At 45.1% G+C, this 20,883-nt stretch overlaps 1 protein-coding gene across 6 annotated transcripts in view; it reads left to right on the top strand.

Moving 5' to 3' along the window:
• LOC149327683 (V-type proton ATPase 116 kDa subunit a 1-like) overlaps positions 1 to 20,883 on the top strand; it is a 633,463-nt gene that overhangs the window by 544,901 nt on the left and 67,679 nt on the right. For 4 of the 6 annotated variants that reach the window (XM_089562563.1, XM_089562561.1, XM_089562559.1 and 1 more), the window contains 3 exons: positions 15,093 to 15,206; positions 16,206 to 16,315; positions 20,054 to 20,232. In XM_089562563.1, coding sequence (XP_089418689.1) covers positions 15,093 to 15,206; positions 16,206 to 16,315; positions 20,054 to 20,232 — 403 coding nt within the window. The remainder of the gene's footprint in view (positions 1 to 15,092; positions 15,207 to 16,205; positions 16,316 to 20,053; positions 20,233 to 20,883) is intronic. The other 2 variants (XM_089562560.1, XM_089562562.1) reach the window with 1 other exon arrangement.

Raw genomic sequence — 20,883 nt, forward strand, 5'->3', positions numbered from 1 at the left:
CGAGTACAATAGCCGTATAAACGTATTCAAATATAGTTTTTTCCCACGAACAGTGCATGACTGGAACTGTCTCCCTTCTCGGGTCGCTACCGCTCCTCCTACATCGTTTCTGGCCGATTTGCAAAGCCACCTGTCAATATAAGTGCAATAATTCTTGTCCGAGTGTATCATGCTGCTTTTTTTGAAATTTTTACAAAGTTGATTATTCCTAAAGCTTTATTCTTTAAGCAGTGCTGTATTTTAAAATGTATCTTTTTTGTGTGTGTGTGTGTGTGTGTGATTACGGTATGTTTGCCTTTCTACAATGGTTTTCTGTATTTTCTCTGTAGACCGCATCATTTGCCTAATTTATTGTGTACTAGATGTTTGTTCTTATTTATGATGTTTCCCCCCTACAATAATGCCCCAGTGAGGGCGCTGTAGGTACTGTGTATAAATAAATAAATATAAAAAACCACTTCTCGGAGTCTGATCCTGGCAGCTCGACACTGTCGCAGCAAGCGTCTGCTTTGGTGCCTGACTTGAGCCACCTTCAGCAACGAATGGTCGAGCTACCCACACCGAGCAGTGCGGCAGTTGTCCATCCACCAGCTCTGTCTCATGCTGTCAGCCTGCCGTCTGATGTAGCAGTCTCAGCTGTACGGCCTGTAACTGCCGCAACCTTCTTGCAGCCACCCACCGCCGACCATACCCACCCGCGAATCAGCACTGGCCAGTTGTTCCGGACTGCCACTCTCGCTTTACCCAAACACCTGGCATTGAGCCCAGCAACTTCTTCCGGCGTCGTCACAGCTGTCGCCGTTATGTCGACGTTCCCGCAACAGCTGCTGTCAGTCCATGGAGCCGTTTCGGCCGCTCCTGTGCTTGTGACCGCGTACACGGCGCGTCAGATCCGCATCGACATCAGCTGCAACGTTCCAACACCGATGACACTTGTGTCAGCGGGCAGCACTACAGTCGGTGACGGCCCGACCATGGCCTCCCCTGCCCCCATGTCCATTGTCAGCTCGGCACCCTGCATCATTCGCCCTTTGCGCAGCACCCAGGCTCGTCCACCTGAGTCCGCGCACTCCACCCGACGGCTCTTCCCGGCCCCTGACCTGAACTTACCGGACCCTCCATTGTGTGACCCCCATGTCTGCCCCGTCAGCGCGTACATTTCGACGTTCCGTCTAAGCGGGGGGCCCTATAGCGCCCGGCGACGCTATAAATTGCAGGCGCTGAGATCGGCGTTCCCGCGGTAGAGGAAAATAAAGATGGACAGCGTGTGCTCGGAGCGCACGCCCGGACACGGGCTGTCCGGAACTAGAAGCCTGCCACGCTGGTCATCTTGCTCTGGTGCTCCGCTGCGACCCCGCAAATCCTCAACAATGGTACGTTCCTAATGCGCGCCCTAACTACGGTAAACAAATGTTACGCCACACACTGCCATTTTTGTAAAACTCATTATAAACTCCATAACAACTTATCTCTCCTTTTAATGGGCTCATTGTGGATTCCTTTTTTATTTTGTTTGCTTTGCTGTTGTATACACTGACGCCATGAATACCTAACCAATTTCCTTTGCTTGTAAGTAACTTATTATTTATACCAGTGAATTTCAAAGCTGTTTTATTTGTATCATTTTATACTATACGCTTTCCGTAATTTAATTCCTTCCAGCATTCTATCGTTGATTTTTTTTTACCCCTATGTATTTCTGTAATAGAATGTTCACCATTGCTTTTTTTTCGTTTATCCGTTATTGTATCTTTGTGTTCTATTTTGCATAGTGCAATTTCTGTAGGGGGTGCAGTCAAGTCGAATTCACTTGGCTTTTTGTCTGCGCTCCCATCATCTGTACATACTTGTAAATACAAATAAACTTGAATTGATTGAAATTGAAAAAAACACATACAGGCATGATCACATTGCAAAAACAGGCAGTTGCATCCTTTTAGGCATAAAGAAAACAATAACGTCATACCTAACTAACTCCGATTCAAACCTGGAAATTGTCTGGGTCGCCTGCCTACTTATTAGGATTTTGATAGGCGCTTGATATTGCCCGCAATAATCTAGTCATTCTTTCGTTATTGAATTGTGTATTAGTATCACTAAAGCAACAGAGTTATGTCCTGCTCATAGCATCTATCTCATCAGAGATTTTATTTATTTATTTATTTATTTATTTATTTATTTATTTATTTATTTATTTATTTATTTATTTATTTATTTATTTATTTACTTACTTACTTATTTCATAAATACTGCCGACTGCCCTTTGGCGGTCAAGGCAGGAGTGCACAAAGAAGAAAAAAAAGAAAAACAATACAAATAGTAACAACCAAATAACAGCAACAAAGGGCGATTACAGTACGAGAACAAAATTCAATAAGACCAACGGGAAGCAAAGAAGTACAGGCAAATCATCCGACGTCAAACAGACTAAGTGAACAGAATAAAAACAAGGAAATCGAAATACACTGTGTACTAGACGCGCTACTGCGACACATGAGCCGAAACAGCAGACAAGAAAGATTCTGAAGATACCAGGTTGGTGATATCGCTTCGCAGTCGGTTCCATTCGGAAATGGTGCGTGGAAAAAAGGAACAAGAATATGCTTTTGTTCGGCATCGTGGCATCAAGATAGTCCGTTCGTGTTTGTTAAGGGTGGGGCGTGTTGTGTTGTATTGCATGTAACTCTGAAAATTCAGTTTTGTTTTATTATGTATGATATTGAACAACATTTTTAGTCGGTGCTGCTTTCGACGGGATTCAAGCGTGGGAAGCCCAGATCTGTTGAGCAAATCAGATACCGAGACCTGCCGACCATAAGCGTGGTAAATAAACCGGAGTGCTTTCCTCTGGACGCCTTCAAGAATTTTTATATCCGTTTTTGTGTGCGGATCCCATACAGCGTCGGCGTATTCGAGCACTGGACGCACAAGTGATGTGTATGCTGTCAGTTTAGTTTTGCTCGTGCAATGCTTTAGGGGGTGCTTTAAAAACCGAAGTTTTTTGGACGCTGCTGAGACAATGGACTGGATGTGTACGCTCCAGTTCAGGTTGGATGTCATGGTTACCCCAAGATATTTCACCTGAGTCACTGAGTTGATCGGAAGGCCATTGATTTTGTATGTGCATTGGAGCGGTTGTTTTTTTCGTGTTATTGTCATTTTTCCGCATTTTGAACTGCTTATACCCATTTGCCAAGTACAACACCAGCTGGAAACTGCTGTTAAGTAGTCGGTTAGGAGTGCCTGGTCTTTGAGTGATGTGATACTATGGTATATAACACAGTCGTCGGCGAAGAACCGACAGCCTATGCGTGAGTTGAAGGACAGGTCGTTCAAATAAATAAGGAAGAGAAGCGGCCCAAGGACTGAGCCCTGGGGAACTCCTGAAAGTACTGGCGCTTTTGTGGAATGAGATTCAGATATCTGAAAAAACTGATGCCGCTGTGTAAGGTAGGAATCTAACATATTTCAAGAAATGCTTCGGCGCATATGTATGACAAACTGGCCTACAAAACAACCCTTCTCAGGAATCTAACCAATGTACTACTTGCCGATTATTTAACCACCACCTTATTTTTAACAAAAGATTGCCATGCGATACCCGGTCAAACGCTTTTTCGAAGTCAATGAAAATTAAATCTACCTGTCCATTATTGTCTAGCGACATCATAATTTCATTTGTAATATGAATAAGCTGCGTCACTGTCGACAAGCCTTGCCGAAACCCGTGCTGGCTTTCAATAAAAAAACCGCTTCCCTCTAGGAATGAACTTATGTGCTTGAAAATAAAATGTTCTAATACCTTACTGGATGTACATAACAAAGAAATTGGCCTGTAATTCTTAACGCAAAGCTTGTCTCCTGATTTGTGAATGGGTATCACCTTTGCTGTTTTCCAATCGTTTGGAATTTCTCCTGTCCTGAGACTTTCAGTAAAAATAATGAAAAGGTATTTAGCGCACCACTCAGCATATCTGTACAGAAAAGCGTTAGGGATATCGTCTGGTCCAGAGGATTTTTTTTGTGTTCAACTCCAATAGAGCCGAAACAATACCCTCCTCGTTAATAATTCGGTCTGGCAGATTGAAATGGCTAGTTCGAGATTCGGAGACTGAGTTGCTGTTACTCAGGAATACAGAAGAAAAGTGTTCATTGAAGGCAGTCGCTAAGCAGAGGTAGTCGGTAACAACTGTGTTGTTAAGGAGAAGTTTGTTAACCGGGTCTTTTTTCTGTGACAGATGCCTCCAGAACTTTTGGGGGTCAGTTTTTAGAAAATTGTGCATCTTGACATTAAAAAAGTGGTACCGTGAAGATTTTATTTTTGAACGCAGTTCAGCCCGAAGAGCCGGCAAAGTACCACCAACTTTATTGCTTGACCTTGATAAGCGCTTCACGCGACGTTTTTACTGTATGATCTCGTGTGTTAACCAGGGACACGCCATTATCAGCTTCTTATGTTTAAGCGGCACGTACTTGTTGATACATTGATGAACCGTACTTTTGAATTCTAACCACAAGTCGTTCACACTTGTACGCCCATCAGTGTATTTTTTAGCAAAGGATTCATACGTAAGTTCAAGCTGGTCTAGAACGCTTTCATCCTGAGCATTTTTAAAGTCGCGAAACACTTTTCCTGCCTGATGAACAATTACTGGTCGCAGCAATTCGCTTTTAAAGAGCACCGCTTCATGGTCTGATATTCCTGGAAAAACATCTGTCGAAAAGCCCAATTGACTAACAGGGTCCGATATAAATACTAGGTCAAGAAGAGAACTGGTATTTTCTGTAATGCGCGTAGGTTTCTGAACAACCTGGTTTAATTCATGATGAAGTTTAGCGCCAAAAACGAGGACAAAGAAGGAGTGAAGACACAACACGAGCGCTTTTGACACAACGAAAGCGCTCGTGTTGTGTCTTCACTCCTTCTTTGTCCTCGTTTTTGGCGCTAAACTTCATCATCAATAAGATTCAACTCGCCCAACTTTCCACCTTACAACCTGGTTTAAGTCAGGACAGCAGCTTGGGCATGTTGGTTATTCATTGTCTCTTGTCCCGGTGTTTTGCGCTGTTCCGTCACAACTGGTTTAAGTTATAGTTGACAGCAATGCTGAGCAAAGCATCCGAGTTAGCACACAAAGTTTGATCGCACAGAGAATCCCAGTTGATGTTTGGCAAGTTAAAATCGCCGCATACGATAAAATGGCTATAGCGCTTTGTATGTTCATTTAAAAAGTCGTGCAAGTTGTCCAGTACAGAAGTATCAGCATTCGGTGGTCGATAAATAACACCTATTAAAAGACTAAGCTGAAGAAGACGGAGAACAACCCAAACCATTTCAGTGTTGGTGTGATGCGGTATTAGCGTATAGTCAATGCCTTTCTTTATCAGAATAGCGACACCGCCCCCTCTTGAAGTGCGGTCGCGACGAACGATTTCGTATTGATCGGATGTGATAACTGCATCATTCGGAATTGCATCATGAAGCCATGTTTCTGTCAGAACAGCAGCGTCAGGATTGTGTGTGAAGAGGAGGCTTTCAAGTTCGTCGAATTTATTTACTATGCTTCTAGCATTAATATTAAGCACGGAAAAGGAATTCAAGGATGGCTGTGTTCTTAGTGCTCCTGAGCTCTATGTGTTACTTTGTGCGGACACGAGTTTCGAAACAGACCATCACTTTGGAGCGCAGGGAACTCTTTCATTGCGGGCGTCGCCCCATCGATACAGTTTGCCGCTTATTTTAATTTTGTCAGACTTGAGCATGGCCTTCTCTTCTTTCAGCCTTTGCTCTTTCGCACTTTCCCAAAGCTTCTTTAGTATTGACTGAACGCGAGGGGAGAAGTCCTCGGATATACTATAGCCTGAGTTTTTCAGATTTCTACAGCTTTTGAGAATTCTCTTTGACCCTCCCGTCAACTAGCTTAAAGATAACTGGTCTGCATTTGTCCTCAGCTGGCTTCCCTATTCTGTGGATACGCTCAATAGCCACATCCGAAATTTTCAACCGGTCCAGAAGAACATCCTTGCAGACCGTGTTCTCAAGGTCTTGGGGCGTTTCGTCCTCGGTTTCCTTAACGCCAAACACAATTAGGTTGTTCCGCCTGCTTCTATTCTCTAGGTCGTCTACTTTCATAAGTAGACTGTCGACAGTTTTTTCCAGTGATTCTACTTTAGAGGTGTAGTCAGTAACCGTTGAGGAAATATCGTCTAGCTTCTTTTCGATAGCAGACCGTCTCGTGTTAGTAGAGCTTGTATTTTGCTTCAGCTGTTTAAGATCTTCCATTATTGTTTGCAGCATTTCCTGTGTCGAAGGACCTGGGTTTGGTTCTACGTCACCACACATAGCAAGCACGTCAACAAAACAACGATACATTGCAGTAAGGAGCGTAACTAACGGCCGTGGGCACGGCAGAAGCAGTAGGCACACATTGTCACTGCGGTAAGAGTAAACAGGCTGTTTGTCTCTTACCTGGACAAAAAACAGGAACGGATTTGTTAGCCGCATGGTTCCAACGCCTCCGCCGTGCCCACTGGTCGCGAACCGGGCAGAAGCTTCTCTTTTATGTGCTGTGACTGGTGACGTAGTCGATGGTGGCGTGCGATGTGCATGCAGTAGTGGTGTCCAGTTGCGCAGTCCTATCAGTTTGGTCTTCGCGATGCATTCCGATGAAGAAATCACGCCGGAAACACGATGGTCGGTCCAATTTCCAGTGCTGTCGTGGTACGCCCCCTGTGATGCGGGTTCCACGTTCACGAAAAACACGGCCTGGACAAAAAACAGGAACGGATTTGTTAGCCGCATGGTTCCAACGCCTCCGCCGTGCCCACTGGTCGCGAACCGGGCAGAAGCTTCTCTTTTATGTGCTGTTACTGGTGACGTAGTCGATGGTGGCGTGCGATGTGCATGCAGTAGTGGTGTCCAGTTGCGCAGTCCTATCAGTTTGGTCTTCGCGATGCATTCCGATGAAGAAATCACGCCGGAAACACGATGGTCGGTCCAATTTCCAGTGCTGTCGTGGAACGCCCCCTGTGATGCGGGTTCCACGTTCACGAAAAACACGGCCTGGACAAAAAACAGGAACGGATTTGTTAGCCGCATGGTTCCAACGCCTCCGCCGTGCCCACTGGTCGCGAACCGGGCAGAAGCTTCTCTTTTATGTGCTGTGACTGGTGACGTAGTCGATGGTGGCGTGCGATGTGCATGCAGTAGTGGTGTCCAGTTGCGCAGTCCTATCAGTTTGGTCTTCGCGATGCATTCCGATGAAGAAATCACGCCGGAAACACGATGGTCGGTCCAATTTCCAGTGCTGTCGTGGTACGCCCCCTGTGATGCGGGTTCCACGTTCACGAAAAACACGGCCTGGACAAAAAACAGGAACGGATTTGTTAGCCGCATGGTTCCAACGCCTCCGCCGTGCCTACTGGTCGCGAACCGGGCAGAAGCTTCTCTTTTATGTGCTGTGACTGGTGACGTAGTCGATAGTGGCGTGCGATGCGCATGCAGTAGTGGTGTCCAGTTGCGCAGTCCTATCAGTTTGGTCTTCGCGATGCATTCCGATGAAGAAATCACGCCGGAAACACGATGGTCGGTCCAATTTCCAGTGCTGTCGTGGTACGCCCCCTGTGATGCGGGTTCCACGTTCACGAAAAACACGGCCTGGACAAAAAACAGGAACGGATTTGTTAGCCGCATGGTTCCAACGCCTCCGCCGTGCCTACTGGTCGCGAACCGGGCAGAAGCTTCTCTTTTATGTGCTGTGACTGGTGACGTAGTCGATAGTGGCGTGCGATGCGCATGCAGTAGTGGTGTCCAGTTGCGCAGTCCTATCAGTTTGGTCTTCGCGATGCATTCCGATGAAGAAATCACGCCGGAAACACGATGGTCGGTCCAATTTCCAGTGCTGTCGTGGTACGCCCCCTGTGATGCGGGTTCCACGTTCACGAAAAACACGGCCTGGACAAAAAACAGGAACGGATTTGTTAGCCGCATGGTTCCAACGCCTCCGCCGGGCCCACTAATTATCCTTTAATCAACTGGGCTCAGCTATCATTATCTTGTCATATTTCAACCGAATTTTGTAACCTAACGCTTGATTTCAACATGTTTCAGGTTGTAAACCAACCTACACGCGACACTAATGTAGTATTAGATCTGATACTGACAACAGCGCCGGAAACGATAGGAGAAGTAACTCATTTAGGGGGATTCAGCGATCATCATTTGCTTCAGCTAAGTATTGACATTCCAGTTCCGTTTATGGGCTATGTGACAAAGACGATTCACGATTATAATAAGGCTAATTTCACAGCTATCGACAAAGAACCAGAAAGCTTCTCTTCTCGCACATTTCTACCTTCAATTAACAACCGATTCGTTGAAGAAAACTGGGCAATCTTTAGAGATACGATTTCATATTTTATCAGCCGGTATGTCCCTGTAATCAAAATAACTAAACGTAAACCTAATCCCTGGTTTACTAGAAGGCTTAAACGCGCCGCCGCGGTGGCTCAGCGGTTATGGTGCTCGGCTGCTGACCCGAAAGACGCGGGTTCGTTCCCGACCGCGGCGGTTGAATTTCTTTGGAGGAGAAATTCTAGAGGCCCGTGTGCTGTGCGATGTCAGTGCACGTTAAAGAACCCCAGGTGGTCGAAATTTCCGGAGCCCTCCACTACGGCGTCTCTCATAGCCTTAGTCGCTTTGGGACGTTAAACCCCATAAACCATAAACCAAACCAGAAGGCTTAAACAACTAAGGAACAAGAAAAAGCGGCTGTACCATTTCTGCTAGGAATAAGTACAGTGACACACTAAAACTCTATAGCTCCAGCTTATCTGCTGAAAAAGACAAGTAATTTTCACATGATCTTCCAGGCCTTTTGAAAACTAACCCCAAAAAGTTTTGGAAACGAATATGCCCCGAGCGGGATGATAGTTCCATCTCTCTACAATGTAACAACACCCCCATCCCAGACAAGGAGTGCTCCGCAATATTTGACACCTTCTTTTCATCTGTGTTCTCTCCTGAAGATCATTTTACTCTTCCTGAAGTTTCCGATCTTGATTACCGCTACATGACACTTATTCAAATAACTGAAGAAGGCATCATGTGTTCATAAATTCTATCAAAGAATCTACTTCAGCTGGTGTTGGTGGCAGCACTTCTAAAATTAAAAAAAAAACACCGTTCCAGTAGCAAACAAAATTTTATTTCATATTTTTCAGCAATCTTTAAATACAGGAATTCTGCCCTCAGTCTGGAAGATGGCTAAAATTATACTAATTTTTAAATCTGGAAACAAAAACTCAGCTGAAAATTACTGTCCTATATCTCTCAAGTGCATCTGCTGCAACATGCTGGAATATATAATTGCATCGCATGTTTTCATTCATCTTGAGCAGAACAACTTTTTACGCTAATCAACATGGGTTCAGGAAGGGTCACTCCTGCGAAACACAATTATTCGAACTAATTACTGATTTGCATTTTAATATGAACTAAAACCTTCAAACTGATTGTACATTCCTTGACTTTGCCAAAGCGTTCGACCGCGTAGCTCAGTGCCACATGATTTCGAACTTATCATCCCTCCTCTAGCCTCGCTAACTGTGACGTGGCTTCGCAACTTCCTCTTGCATCACCAAGAGTCTGTATTTGTTGATAATCTGTCCTCTAACCTTTCCAATGCACTGTAGCGCAGCAAAAGACGAGGAAACAAGAGACGAACACCACGAGCGCTATGGTGGATAGCGGCCACGAGCGCACGAGTCTCTCGTCCCTTGTGTCCTCGTCTTTTGCTGCGCTACAGTGCATTGGAACTATGTAACAACAAGCCCAAAAAGCCACGCTACGGAACTCTAACCTTTCCCCGTTAAACTCCGTTGTTCCGCAGGGCAGTGTGCTTGGTCCCTTATTATTTTCAGTTCAGTGCAGTGTTCAGTGCATTTATTTCAGTCATGTACAATGGCTGAGGAGAAAGGAAAAAAAGCCGCGCACGCGGCTTGACAAAGCTCCCATCTCCCGTAGCGGCTTGGCACGGCGATGACAGGCAGCAGTAAAACAATAACAAGAGAATGCATGAAATAACAAATATGTACAATATCTTCATAACAGATCACCAGAATAGTCTCGGTACTGTTACACACACGCAAATGATAGTTTAATCACAGCACATAGATACTTAGTTTATTTTCCAGTTGGATATGATTCATTGTTTTGTAAGAACATATTTCTGACAGCGTTATATGAAACGGAAAGAATGGATTGATTAGTGAAAGCATTTATATTAAGGAAAGATGGCAACACATACCTGAGAGTTTGAAAACCGTAATTTGTGCTTGGACAAGGTACATACCAATATTCGTAGTGTCTTGTGTTGTGAACAGTGGTATTTTCCCGTAGATTCGCAAGGTCAGCAAAAAATGTGGTGTCACTATGTACCTGAGATTTGTACTGCTGAATTACACGGTACTGATGAATAACCCTTGCATCCATAATGCGGTATTTTGCAAATAGAGCACTCGTATGTGCTAAGTATGTGGCACCCGCAATTGCTCTGACTGCATTTTTTTGTAATGTCAAAACCTTGTGAATATTAGTTTGCGTCGTTGTACCCCAAACCAAATGACAATATTTAACATTAGAGTCAAAGAGGGCATGGTAAATAACAAGTTTTGTCCTAGTAGGTACGATGCACTTTAACCTTCTGAGTATGCCGACAACGCGAGCTAGCTTACTCTCCATTTGCTCGGTGTGGTAGTCCCATAACATAAATTCATTGAAGTGAACGCCAAGTGTTTTTACAACATTAGTTATTTCTATTATATTACCACCCAATACTAAATCTGTATGTACAGCCCATTTGACATTTTTAGCTCTAAAAAATATCGCCTTTGTTTTCCGTGTGTTTATTAGTAGGGAATTTTTTTCAGACCATGAGTTAAGTTTGCCCAACACGCTATTAGCCTTTTCTACTATATCATTCGCGTTGGTGCCGGACAGAAATAAAGTTGTGTCGTCAGCGTAAATTACGTATTCTGTTTCGGAGTCAATCTGTACTAAATCATTAATATATACATTAAATAATAAGGGACCAAGGATACTACCTTGAGGTACACCATGCTTTATTTTATTGTAAGTAGAGCGATGATTATCTATAGAAACGTACTGATATCGGTCAGTTAAATAGCTGGTGATAAGAGATAGTGCTTTGTTCCGGACACCGTACGCAGAAAGTTTAAGAAGAAGAGTTTCGTGATGAATCCTATCGAAGGCTTTGGAGAAGTCTATGTATATTCCAAGGGTTATTTGTTTACATTCAATATTATTTAAGATTATTTCTTTTTGCTTCAGGAGAGCCATTTCAGTAGAGGACTTAGGTCTAAATCCAAACTGTCTTGGAGTTATCACGTTGTATTTTTCAAGAAAATTGGAAAGTCGTAGATGTATTGTTTTTTCCAAGCCCTTAGAAAAAATAGGCAATATAGACACTGGTCTATAATTACCAAGATCGTTTTTCGAACCACCTTTATAAAGAACAACTACTTTTGCTATTTTCATGTCCGAAGGGAAAATGCCGGTACTCAAAGACAAGTTATAGATATAAGTTAAAATTGGGCAGATAATGTCCAAGACGTACATAACAGGCTTCATTTTCAGTCCAAAAGCATCTTCACTGTTTGTATTGTTCATGCCTTTATATATATTAAGCACCTCATTTTCGTCACAACATGTTATAAAAATACTGTTACTTGTACGATTCGTAATGTACTCCAATGCCATATTGTTGTGTTCACTATCAACAAGTCCACTGAAATAGCTATTAAACTTATTTGCGAGTGCGAGTCCACTATAACTAATGCCTTCCATTGTAATACTGTCAATTGTATGTGTAGAGTTAGGGTTCAAGACTCGATTCAACCTATTCCAAACTTTCTTTTGATCGGTCAAACCAGCGAACATGTTAAGGTGATATGCATTCCTCGCTTTTCTTAAAGTTAAGTTCAGTTTGTTTCGGTACCTCTTGAACGTTGCCCACGATTCTGGACTGCGACTTTGTAAGAATTTCTGATAGAGGGAATTTTTCCTGGCAATCATTCGAAGAATATGCGATGTAATCCAGGGTTTACGAGCTCGTTTTGGTTTCTTTACATCTTTGTACGGAAAACTGTTACGATATATACAAGCGAATATCTTCAGAAAACAACTAAACGCTATGTCAGCAGTCAATGCAGCAAAAACTGGTTCCCAGTTGACGTTCATTATTTTGCGTCGAAATGTTTCTAACGTGGTTGGGGTGATCTGCTGTATTTTTATATTTGTTTGTTTACAGTTTGTTTTTAATACAGGCACACTATTACATACGATGTAAACAGGCAGGTGGTCACTAATAGCATAATTAATAACCCCGGTTGAGAGCACATTTGTTGCGTTATTTGTAATCAGCAAATCAAGAAGTGTTGCCGTAGTGGGTGTTATGCGTGTAGGTAATGCCACAACGTTTACAAGACAATATGATTCCATTAGTAATGATAGTCGTGACTTTCTGGGTGTATTTTCATGCATATCGACATTGAAATCACCACCTATATATACAGTGTAATTATATTCAGTGGCAAATTGAAAAACATGCTCCATATAGTCAAAAAAGTTCTCAACACAACCATTCGGGGGGCGATACACAACAGTGAAGAGGTTCTTATTGCTACAAACTGAGAGCACCTCATAATCAGGTCTAACCGAAGTAATCTCATCAACCCTTTCACACTGAACACTATCAAGCACAAACAAAGAAACGCCTCCACCTCTTCTGCTTGTTCTGTTTAGGAAGTAAGACTGATAGTTCTGATTTATAACAATGATTTACCTAATAATATAGCTTTCAGTATGCGGATTTTCGCAGATGATTGCATTATTTATCGCCCTATTAGATCTACTAATGACCACCTAGCGCTCCAACCAGACCTTCTTATTATGAACGACTGGTGCAACTCACGGTTAATGACTCTAAATGCATCAAAGTGCAAAGTCACCTCTTTCACCCACAAAAGTAACATGTCCAGATATACATACCGTATTCAGAATGGTCTACTCTCTCACGTATCACATTACAAATACCTTGGCGTTAAGCTTTCCTCAGATATTTCATGATAATTCCATATCTCATCCATATCCGCCTTCGCCTCAAAGTCATTAGGCTACCTAAGCCGTAATCTGCGAAGTTCGCCATCTAATATTCGAAAACTAGCATACCTCACTTTAGTTCCTTCACAACTTCAGTTTGCTTCTTCCATTTGGTTTGGTTTGGTTTATGGGGTTTAACGTCCCAAAGCGACTAAGGCTATGAGAGACGCCGTAGTGGAGGGCTCCGGAAATTTTCGACCACCTGGGGTTCTTTAACGTGCACTGACATCGCACAGTACACGGGCCTCTAGAATTTCTCCTCCAAAGAAATTCTAGCCGCCGCGGCCGGGATCGAACCCGCGTCTTTTGGGTCAGCAGCCGAGCACCATAACCGCTGAGCCACCGCGGCGGCTCTTCCATTTGGTCTCCCTAACATAAGAACATGATCACCGCTTTAGAATGTATCGAAAGCAGGGCAGCGCGATCCATTTCACGAAACTATACCGTTCAAGAGTCACTCAGATTAAAACCAATCTTTCTCTACAATCATTAAGCAAACGCCGCGACATCGCTCTCCTAACACTATTTCACAAATATGTATGTACACTCTAATAGAACTAGTTAATTTCAGCTAGATGTCGAAAAGGTTATATAATCAGCTCAGTTTCGCAAGGATATATGGTGATGCATTCGCTTTCAATTCATCTGCCCTACCACGAGCCATCAGATTATGGAATGATCTGCCAGACAACATCGCTTCCGCGTCTAATCTAGATTCTCTTCATACTCAACTCATCACACATTTCACCGAAACCGTCATTTAGCACGCCCCCGTTCAAATCTTTCTCTATTTTTTTGTACTTTACTTCGCTGCTATTGGCGTGCCTTTTTGATATTTCCTTACTTATGTTTGCCTGTTATGCTTCCGCGTTTGCCCTAATCACGTTATGGTACTCATATTTACAACGTTCCACGAGTGCATTATCCTTTATTGTTGTGCTTTAATTTGTGTCACGTATTATTTTTTTCCTGTTATTATTTCCGCGTCTTTTCTACTTCTGTAATTTGTTAATTTATTTTTTATCATGATCGTATGTTTCCCTTTTGTTTCCTTTGGCTACTAATGCACTGTGCAGGATTTTACGCCCCCCTTACACAACGTTCAATGGGCCTGTAAGGTATCTCAAATAAATAACTAAGGAGGACAGCTAATATGTACGGAGTTCAGGTGGTTTTTTTTCGGCTCCCAATAAGCTCATTGGAATGCGTAAAAAGGTCAACGAGAATGAAGACCACGAAAAGAAACCTGGGTGCAACATCAAACACGAATTCACCTATGTAGAGTGTGACGAAAACGTCATCTACAGCATTCCGCTTAGCTGTCAACGAGCCTACGTAGGGCAAACGGGCAGGTAGGTGCCTTAAAAAGACAGACAGTACGAAAGCTCATGTGAACAAGTTGCAAAATCCGGGAATCTGGCACTTCATTGCGCACACTGTAAATGCACACCTCTGCTAAAAAACACCAATGTAATAGGTCGGTCTAGAAACCGACGGGAACGTGAAATTATGGAAGCTTTCGCAATGCACGTTGCTCCAGATAAGCAGTGCGTCATCTCGCCTTCGTTGATGTTAGAGAGAACTGAATTAACTTACGTCAAGAATTTTTAATCTTCGGCTGTTGTAAGCGCACGTGTTGATCGATTTTTTCCTGTTTTTTCCCTCTATATCCTTTATAAAATTCCGGTCAGCGCCGTGCGCCCTTCCCTATTCAGTGAATGATATGACGTCGATATGTGCATATAGTCAGGTTTCTCTAGTGAATAAACAGTTGTTAGAAAGCGCTTCGTCCTGTGTGTTCGTCCCTTTCCGTATTGCGATCGCGCTCACCAATACCTTAAGGAATGTATTTCCAACTAGACCCAGTAGTAGCTGTTTAGAGCCCCGAAGTGTGACTGTCCCGACTGCGCAGCAAACCGTGGAGAAGATCCTGCTGCTGGTGGCCTTCGCGAGTGTTCCCTGGCTCCTGGCGGCCAAGCCGCTGTACATCTTCTACCTCAGCAAGCTCCATGGCCCCGCACAGGAGGTAGGTGTCCTCACAGAAGCCCTCTTGTGTGCGCCTTCTTCGTGACTTCAGAGATCGCACAGCCACGCCTCTTTAGCAGCGGTAAAGTAAAAAAACAAAAAGCTAACGCACCGGAACAGCACGCTTATGGGCGTCACATTGAGAGGCCGGAAGAGATCAGGTCACGACTGCTCTAGTTGGAAATAAGAATCGACAAGTCCAAGTTCCGACGTCATTGCAACCACGATGACATGGCCGCAGTCGCCTGGGACAACGAAGCGTCGAAGGCCCCGTTTTGGCGGCATGTAGTTACTGCGAAAGATACATCACTTCCAATTGAAGGCTCAGAGGACAATCCAGTGGTTTGATGAAATTGAACCGACCTTGAGGACATTGGCTCTCGCAAGTCGAGGTGGGAGAAAAAAATGACGGACGATTTAGCGTCGTTAGGACGTCGGTTTTGGTTCGAGTCTTGGCTATATCATCAAGCTAAAGATCTGCGAAATTAGACTCAAGCTCTGCCTTAAGGGCCCACCTTCCACGGTGGACCGGATACAGAAAGGTGGCCGCACAGACAGTGAGTGGGGTCCCAGTGCTGGTGCGCCCAGAAATGTCCCCTTTTTTGCCCCTCGTCAATGTGGGCCTCTGGAAAGCGTCGAGAAGTGCTGAAACCGCTAAGGAAAAAGGACGAGCTGGCTCCTCAACTCGTCCCTCTTAATTTACACAAATAAAGGCGAGAAAGAGCCAGTATAAATTGTGTTTCATATAAACAAAGTTTGATAAGCTTCGTTCCATGGAGCTTATGTGGAAGGAAGAAAGCTTTTGTGGAACCGAGATTAAAAGTGATACGGTTGTGAAGGATAGAATTTTCTCAGAAGGTTGAGAAAGCTTGGACCCCCTCTCTTTCTTAGCTGCATCGACGCGTGCTGATGCAGGGAATAATGACTCCTTTGTTGGAAAATGTGCTCTTTCCGTGCATGGGGAGTGTGGAGTTACACAGCATGGCTCCTTTCCGTCCAGTGCGAGGAGCCTGGCTCGTCCGACCTGACGCCCTGCCTGGAGGCCGACACGCGCGAGTCCTCCTCCGTCGAGCTGTCCGAGGGCGAGCTGACGGCGTCCGTCTCCTCCAGGTGAGCAGCTCGGGGAAGGACCGATGCTTCCCGCTGGCTATTGAAAACAGCAGCAGGTGGGCAAAGAAAGACCGTTCACGTTCGCCGCCGGTGCGTGCATACTATTCTTTTCAAACTTTCTTACTTTTCATGAACAACTACTCTTTTCAAGCTCCCTGACTTTTGTACATACATGAAAGGGAGAAGTGCACATCCTCTTGAGACCTCGCGAACGTGACATGGCTACTATTTTCCCTCGCCAGTCTGTTAAACCTTGGACTACTAAAGGGACGAATGGCGTAGCACCAAGTAACGGAGACAGCAGGAGAGCACACACTCCCACAAGCGGCAACTTTCAACTGTGTTGTTTGGCTGCCAGTACGCCGACTTTATGGAAGGCAACGCGCACCGCAGAGTAAAAAAGAAGAAACAAAATGATGCATGTGAACCCGAGGTGCGAAGCAACAAATCATGAAAGCCCGCACGGGACACAAAATGACGACCGCACCAAGCTGAACCGTAACACACTCTGTCGCGAATGGCAAACAAGACAAAGCATGAGGCAAAGGACCGGAAGAAGCAAGCTAAAATCTGAACGGATCACGAACACACCATCGAAAGAACCTGGCAGAAGGCCGCATCGGAAAAAAAAAAATACAAGCGAATGACGAAGAATGAGAATGATACCTAAAGCGCCGACAGAAGATGGCTAAAGAAACCTAAAAACTCACTGAATAATAGGGCGCATAAAACAAAGCTACAAAGGCGACAATACACACGGCTCTGATATTTATAAGCACAATGATCAGCCTACTCGCGAAATTGTAGAAGAGCAAGAAATAGCGCGAGCAGAGAAAACTTGTGTTAGCGCGGCATCAATCTGCCTAGCGAAAAAAAAAGAAAGCGTTTACGTTCCTCACCTGACATGAGCGCTCTATAGATGGCAGACCTAATTAATGGGTGTTTTTTGTTTTTGTTGTTCTCTTCTACCGTGCCGAGGCCCCGGGCTCGTTTCAGCATGCTTTTGTTCTTTCGTGGCAAGTTTCGTTTCGCTCACCTGTCATCAAATTTGAGCCGTGTTTATTGTTGGGTTTGTAGCTTTGTTTTATGCGTCCTATTGTTCAGTGAATGTTTAGACTTCTTTAGCCATCTTCTGTGGGCACTTTATATTTCATTCTCATGGTTTTTAGCGCTTTTAGTCCTCCTTCGTCATTCGCTTGTGTGTGTGTGTTTTTTTTTGCAATGCGGCCTTGCGTTAGGTTCTTTCCATGGTATGTTCGTCATTCGTTTAGATTTTTAGCCTTCTTCTTCCGTCCTTTGCCTCGTGTTTTGTCTTATTTATCATTGGCGACAGGGCGTTGCTCGTGCTGCGGTCCAGCTTAGTGTGGTCGTCATGTTATTTCCTGTGCGGGTTTTCGTGATTTGTTGCTTCGCACATCGGGTTCACATACATCATTTTGTTTTGTTTAGTTTTTTTTTTTACTCTGTGGGGCGCGTTGCCTTGCAACGCGCCCCACACGCGCGTTGTAGTGGCAGCCAACGACCAAAGCTGAAAGTTTTGGGTGCGTGTGCTCTCCTGCTGTCCCAGTTTCTGCGCCATTCTTCCCTTTTTCATGTCTGACCAACTTGCCCAATCCCTTGGTTGACGTAACAGTAGCTTGGTTTGGGCTAGTTGGTAACAGTTCTTCGAAAACATAGCGCAAAAAGGACACGGACGACACAGAAGTGGACAGGACAGGCGCTATCTTGCAACTTTATTTTCGAACAGCCACCATGTCTAATATATAGGAGCCCATCACCACCATCAAGCGATGAGCATGCGCAAAGAAGAGCACAATCAAAATTACAGCGTGTGGAAAATAAGCAAAAAATTACGATAAAATAAGAAAATGAAAGCACGGTGCCGGGGGAACACTGAAAGAAAAGAGACATCGTAGTTCAGGAGTGCAAACTGCTGGGCTAGTTGGTTCATATTGCAAATAAAGGGAACCAGCGAAAAAAGACGCAACACAAGAACAAAGAAGGCACACACCACAGTTACAGGAGTTGTAAGACCAGCGTTGTGGTGTGTGCCTTCTTTGTTCTTGTGTTGCGTCTTTTTTCGCTGGTTCCCTTTATTTGAAGAGACATCGTGTACTGAAACTTACTGCAAAAAGCGCTTTTCAAGCTTGTCAAGGTTAAGAGCCAAACAAATAACGCGGCAAAAAGGGGAGATAAATATAGATCGACTAAAAGACGAAGTGCCTTTCACCTTTCTCCGTCTTAAGTGCGCCGTCACCGCAGGTGTAAAGTGCCTTAACTCAATACGTTCGACTCCTATTGACAGGTGGGTCGGCTGGCACACCTTTCAGCCTAACAGGACGTCCAAGGGCGGTTTACATCCCGTGTCCAATTTCATTTAGACCACCACTGCGTCTCGGATACCATGGAAACCAGAGAAATAATATGTTGGATAAATCGTATGACCGTCAGAAAAAGCATCTCAGTTTTTCATGGTTCCTAGGTAGCATTGTAAATCGTAGCTCTATGTGATTACGCCCGTTGCGTAACATGCCAAGGGTGCTCTGGTTGGGTCGCACTTGATTGGGCTATCGGGCTGTTGGAACACCTACGGAGGAAGAGAGATAAGGAGGAAGAGGGAAGGCGTGTTAACCAGAAAGGTGTTCTCGTTGGCTACCCTGCGCAAGATGGGTGATGAGATTGAGATGGGAACGAGGAGCGCAGCTCTCAGGTACCGAAACAGTGCCATGTACGCCTCAGGGGCAGTTTATTGCTGTGGCCATGGTCCCAGGATCTGATCCTCCGGCAAAGGGCGCGGATCGAGGCCGTCCAGGGCACAAGGCAGCGCATATCTTTCGGTCTCCAGAGCAGGGCACTCACACAGGAGATCTCCTCGCAACCACATCTTTCACAAGCACGGCTGTCGGCCTTGCCAATCAGTAACGTGTATTGCTTTTGTAAATGCAACAAACACCCAGCCATAAACGGTACAGCAATGTTGCGTCGCTCCGCGGTGTAACGGGGGGAAGACGAAGGCCCACTCCAGGGTCCAATGCGCTCAGGTCGGAAAACCGGCCAGTGTTTCACGCAGAGAGCGTGAGGTTCAGCGTCAACCTGCGTAACTCTCCATACTGGAATATAGGGCTGAAGACCTTCATTTTGGGCAGATCGGGCAGCCTCGCTCGGGCATGAGGCAGCATGGTGGTTTCCTTTGAGACCGCAGTGTCCTCATGGCAGCCATGGACGGTAAACTAAACTTGGTACAAGTTGGAAACTCCAAGGTGATTGATAACCACGATGGGTCCTGGCAGAAAAACTAGAACAGCAGATGTAGTAACGAAAAATTGGAGGGGCACTTCTTGAGCTCCTTCTTGGGAACGTGGCGTGATAGCGAGAATTGGTTAATGCCCACGTATGCGTAATTGGACATTCTCGACTTGACATCCCAGGGAGTCGCACTCATGACCACTGCTCTGCATGGGCAGGTGCCGCCACCAGCTGCGCTTCCCGGATTCCCGGGGAAGTTATTCACGGTGGTGACTTTGCTCACAATCAGGTGGGGGGCAGGTTGCGATTACGCCACAGAGTCTCGTGGCCATACCCTGCAGCTGGGCGTAACTGCGGCACGCACATAGTTTGCCGTCTTAAAATTACTTGGGCTTTGAAAAGGCGTTCCTATTGTCGCATCCTGTCCCAGAATGTCCTCGAACTTTTCCATCGCTCGAGCATTTCTTCCCAGCAGCCAATCCTGTGGCGCAGGCGCTCCCACTCCCCAGTGGCGCTGGGCCAGGCCCCGGAGGAGAAGGAGGCCGGAGGGCACCCGGAGATGGGCGAGGTGGTCATCCACCAGATGATCCACACCATCGAGTACTGCCTGGGCGCCATCTCCAACACGGCGTCCTACCTGCGGCTCTGGGCCCTCAGCCTGGCACACGCGCGTGAGTGCGCCCCTCACAATCCACCGCCCAAACTTTGTAGCCCAGCCCCCGGACGCCCTGGCCTGCAATCCTCACGCTCCATTTTATTTGTTTGTTTATTTAATAAATACCGCAGGCCCTACGTGGGCCCTAGCAGGAGGGGCGAAAAGAATACAGCATTGGGAATGTGAATTCATCGCGCGAAGCATACGTCAGGAAAACACATTGAGACATGTGCAACTCTTTCAAGAAAACATACATAAATGCAAAACACGACTATGAGGTAGACGCGAACAATGTGTCACCACAGTCAATAGACTTGATGACATTAGAAGGCAGCTTGTGCCTGATCTGTTCGCCTGTCTCCCCTTTCCATGGCTCACTGTGTTGTCATCAATTTTAGTTGAAGCTTTTTCTCCACGTTACACTCTTTTATACCATACTCATCGAGGATATCGGCAAACACCTATCCGTCCTCTAAGAGCGTGTTCCAAACGCCCCATTTTCATTCTTCCTGTTGTTTCTCTCTTCTGGTGCATATCTGCGATTTCTGCCTGCCTCGTGTATGTATAGCCTCTTCACGCCCCGTGGATCATTGCCTATGTTGATGAATCCTTCCCTTCCGAGGCTGCTGAGCACGAATTTATATTTTAGCGTTTCCACCCAGCATTC

Source organism: Amblyomma mixtum, chromosome 10, assembly GCF_055824585.1.
Source record: "Amblyomma mixtum isolate Tamu chromosome 10, ASM5582458v1, whole genome shotgun sequence".
In the NCBI taxonomy this organism is placed as follows: Eukaryota; Metazoa; Arthropoda; class Arachnida; order Ixodida; family Ixodidae; genus Amblyomma; species Amblyomma mixtum.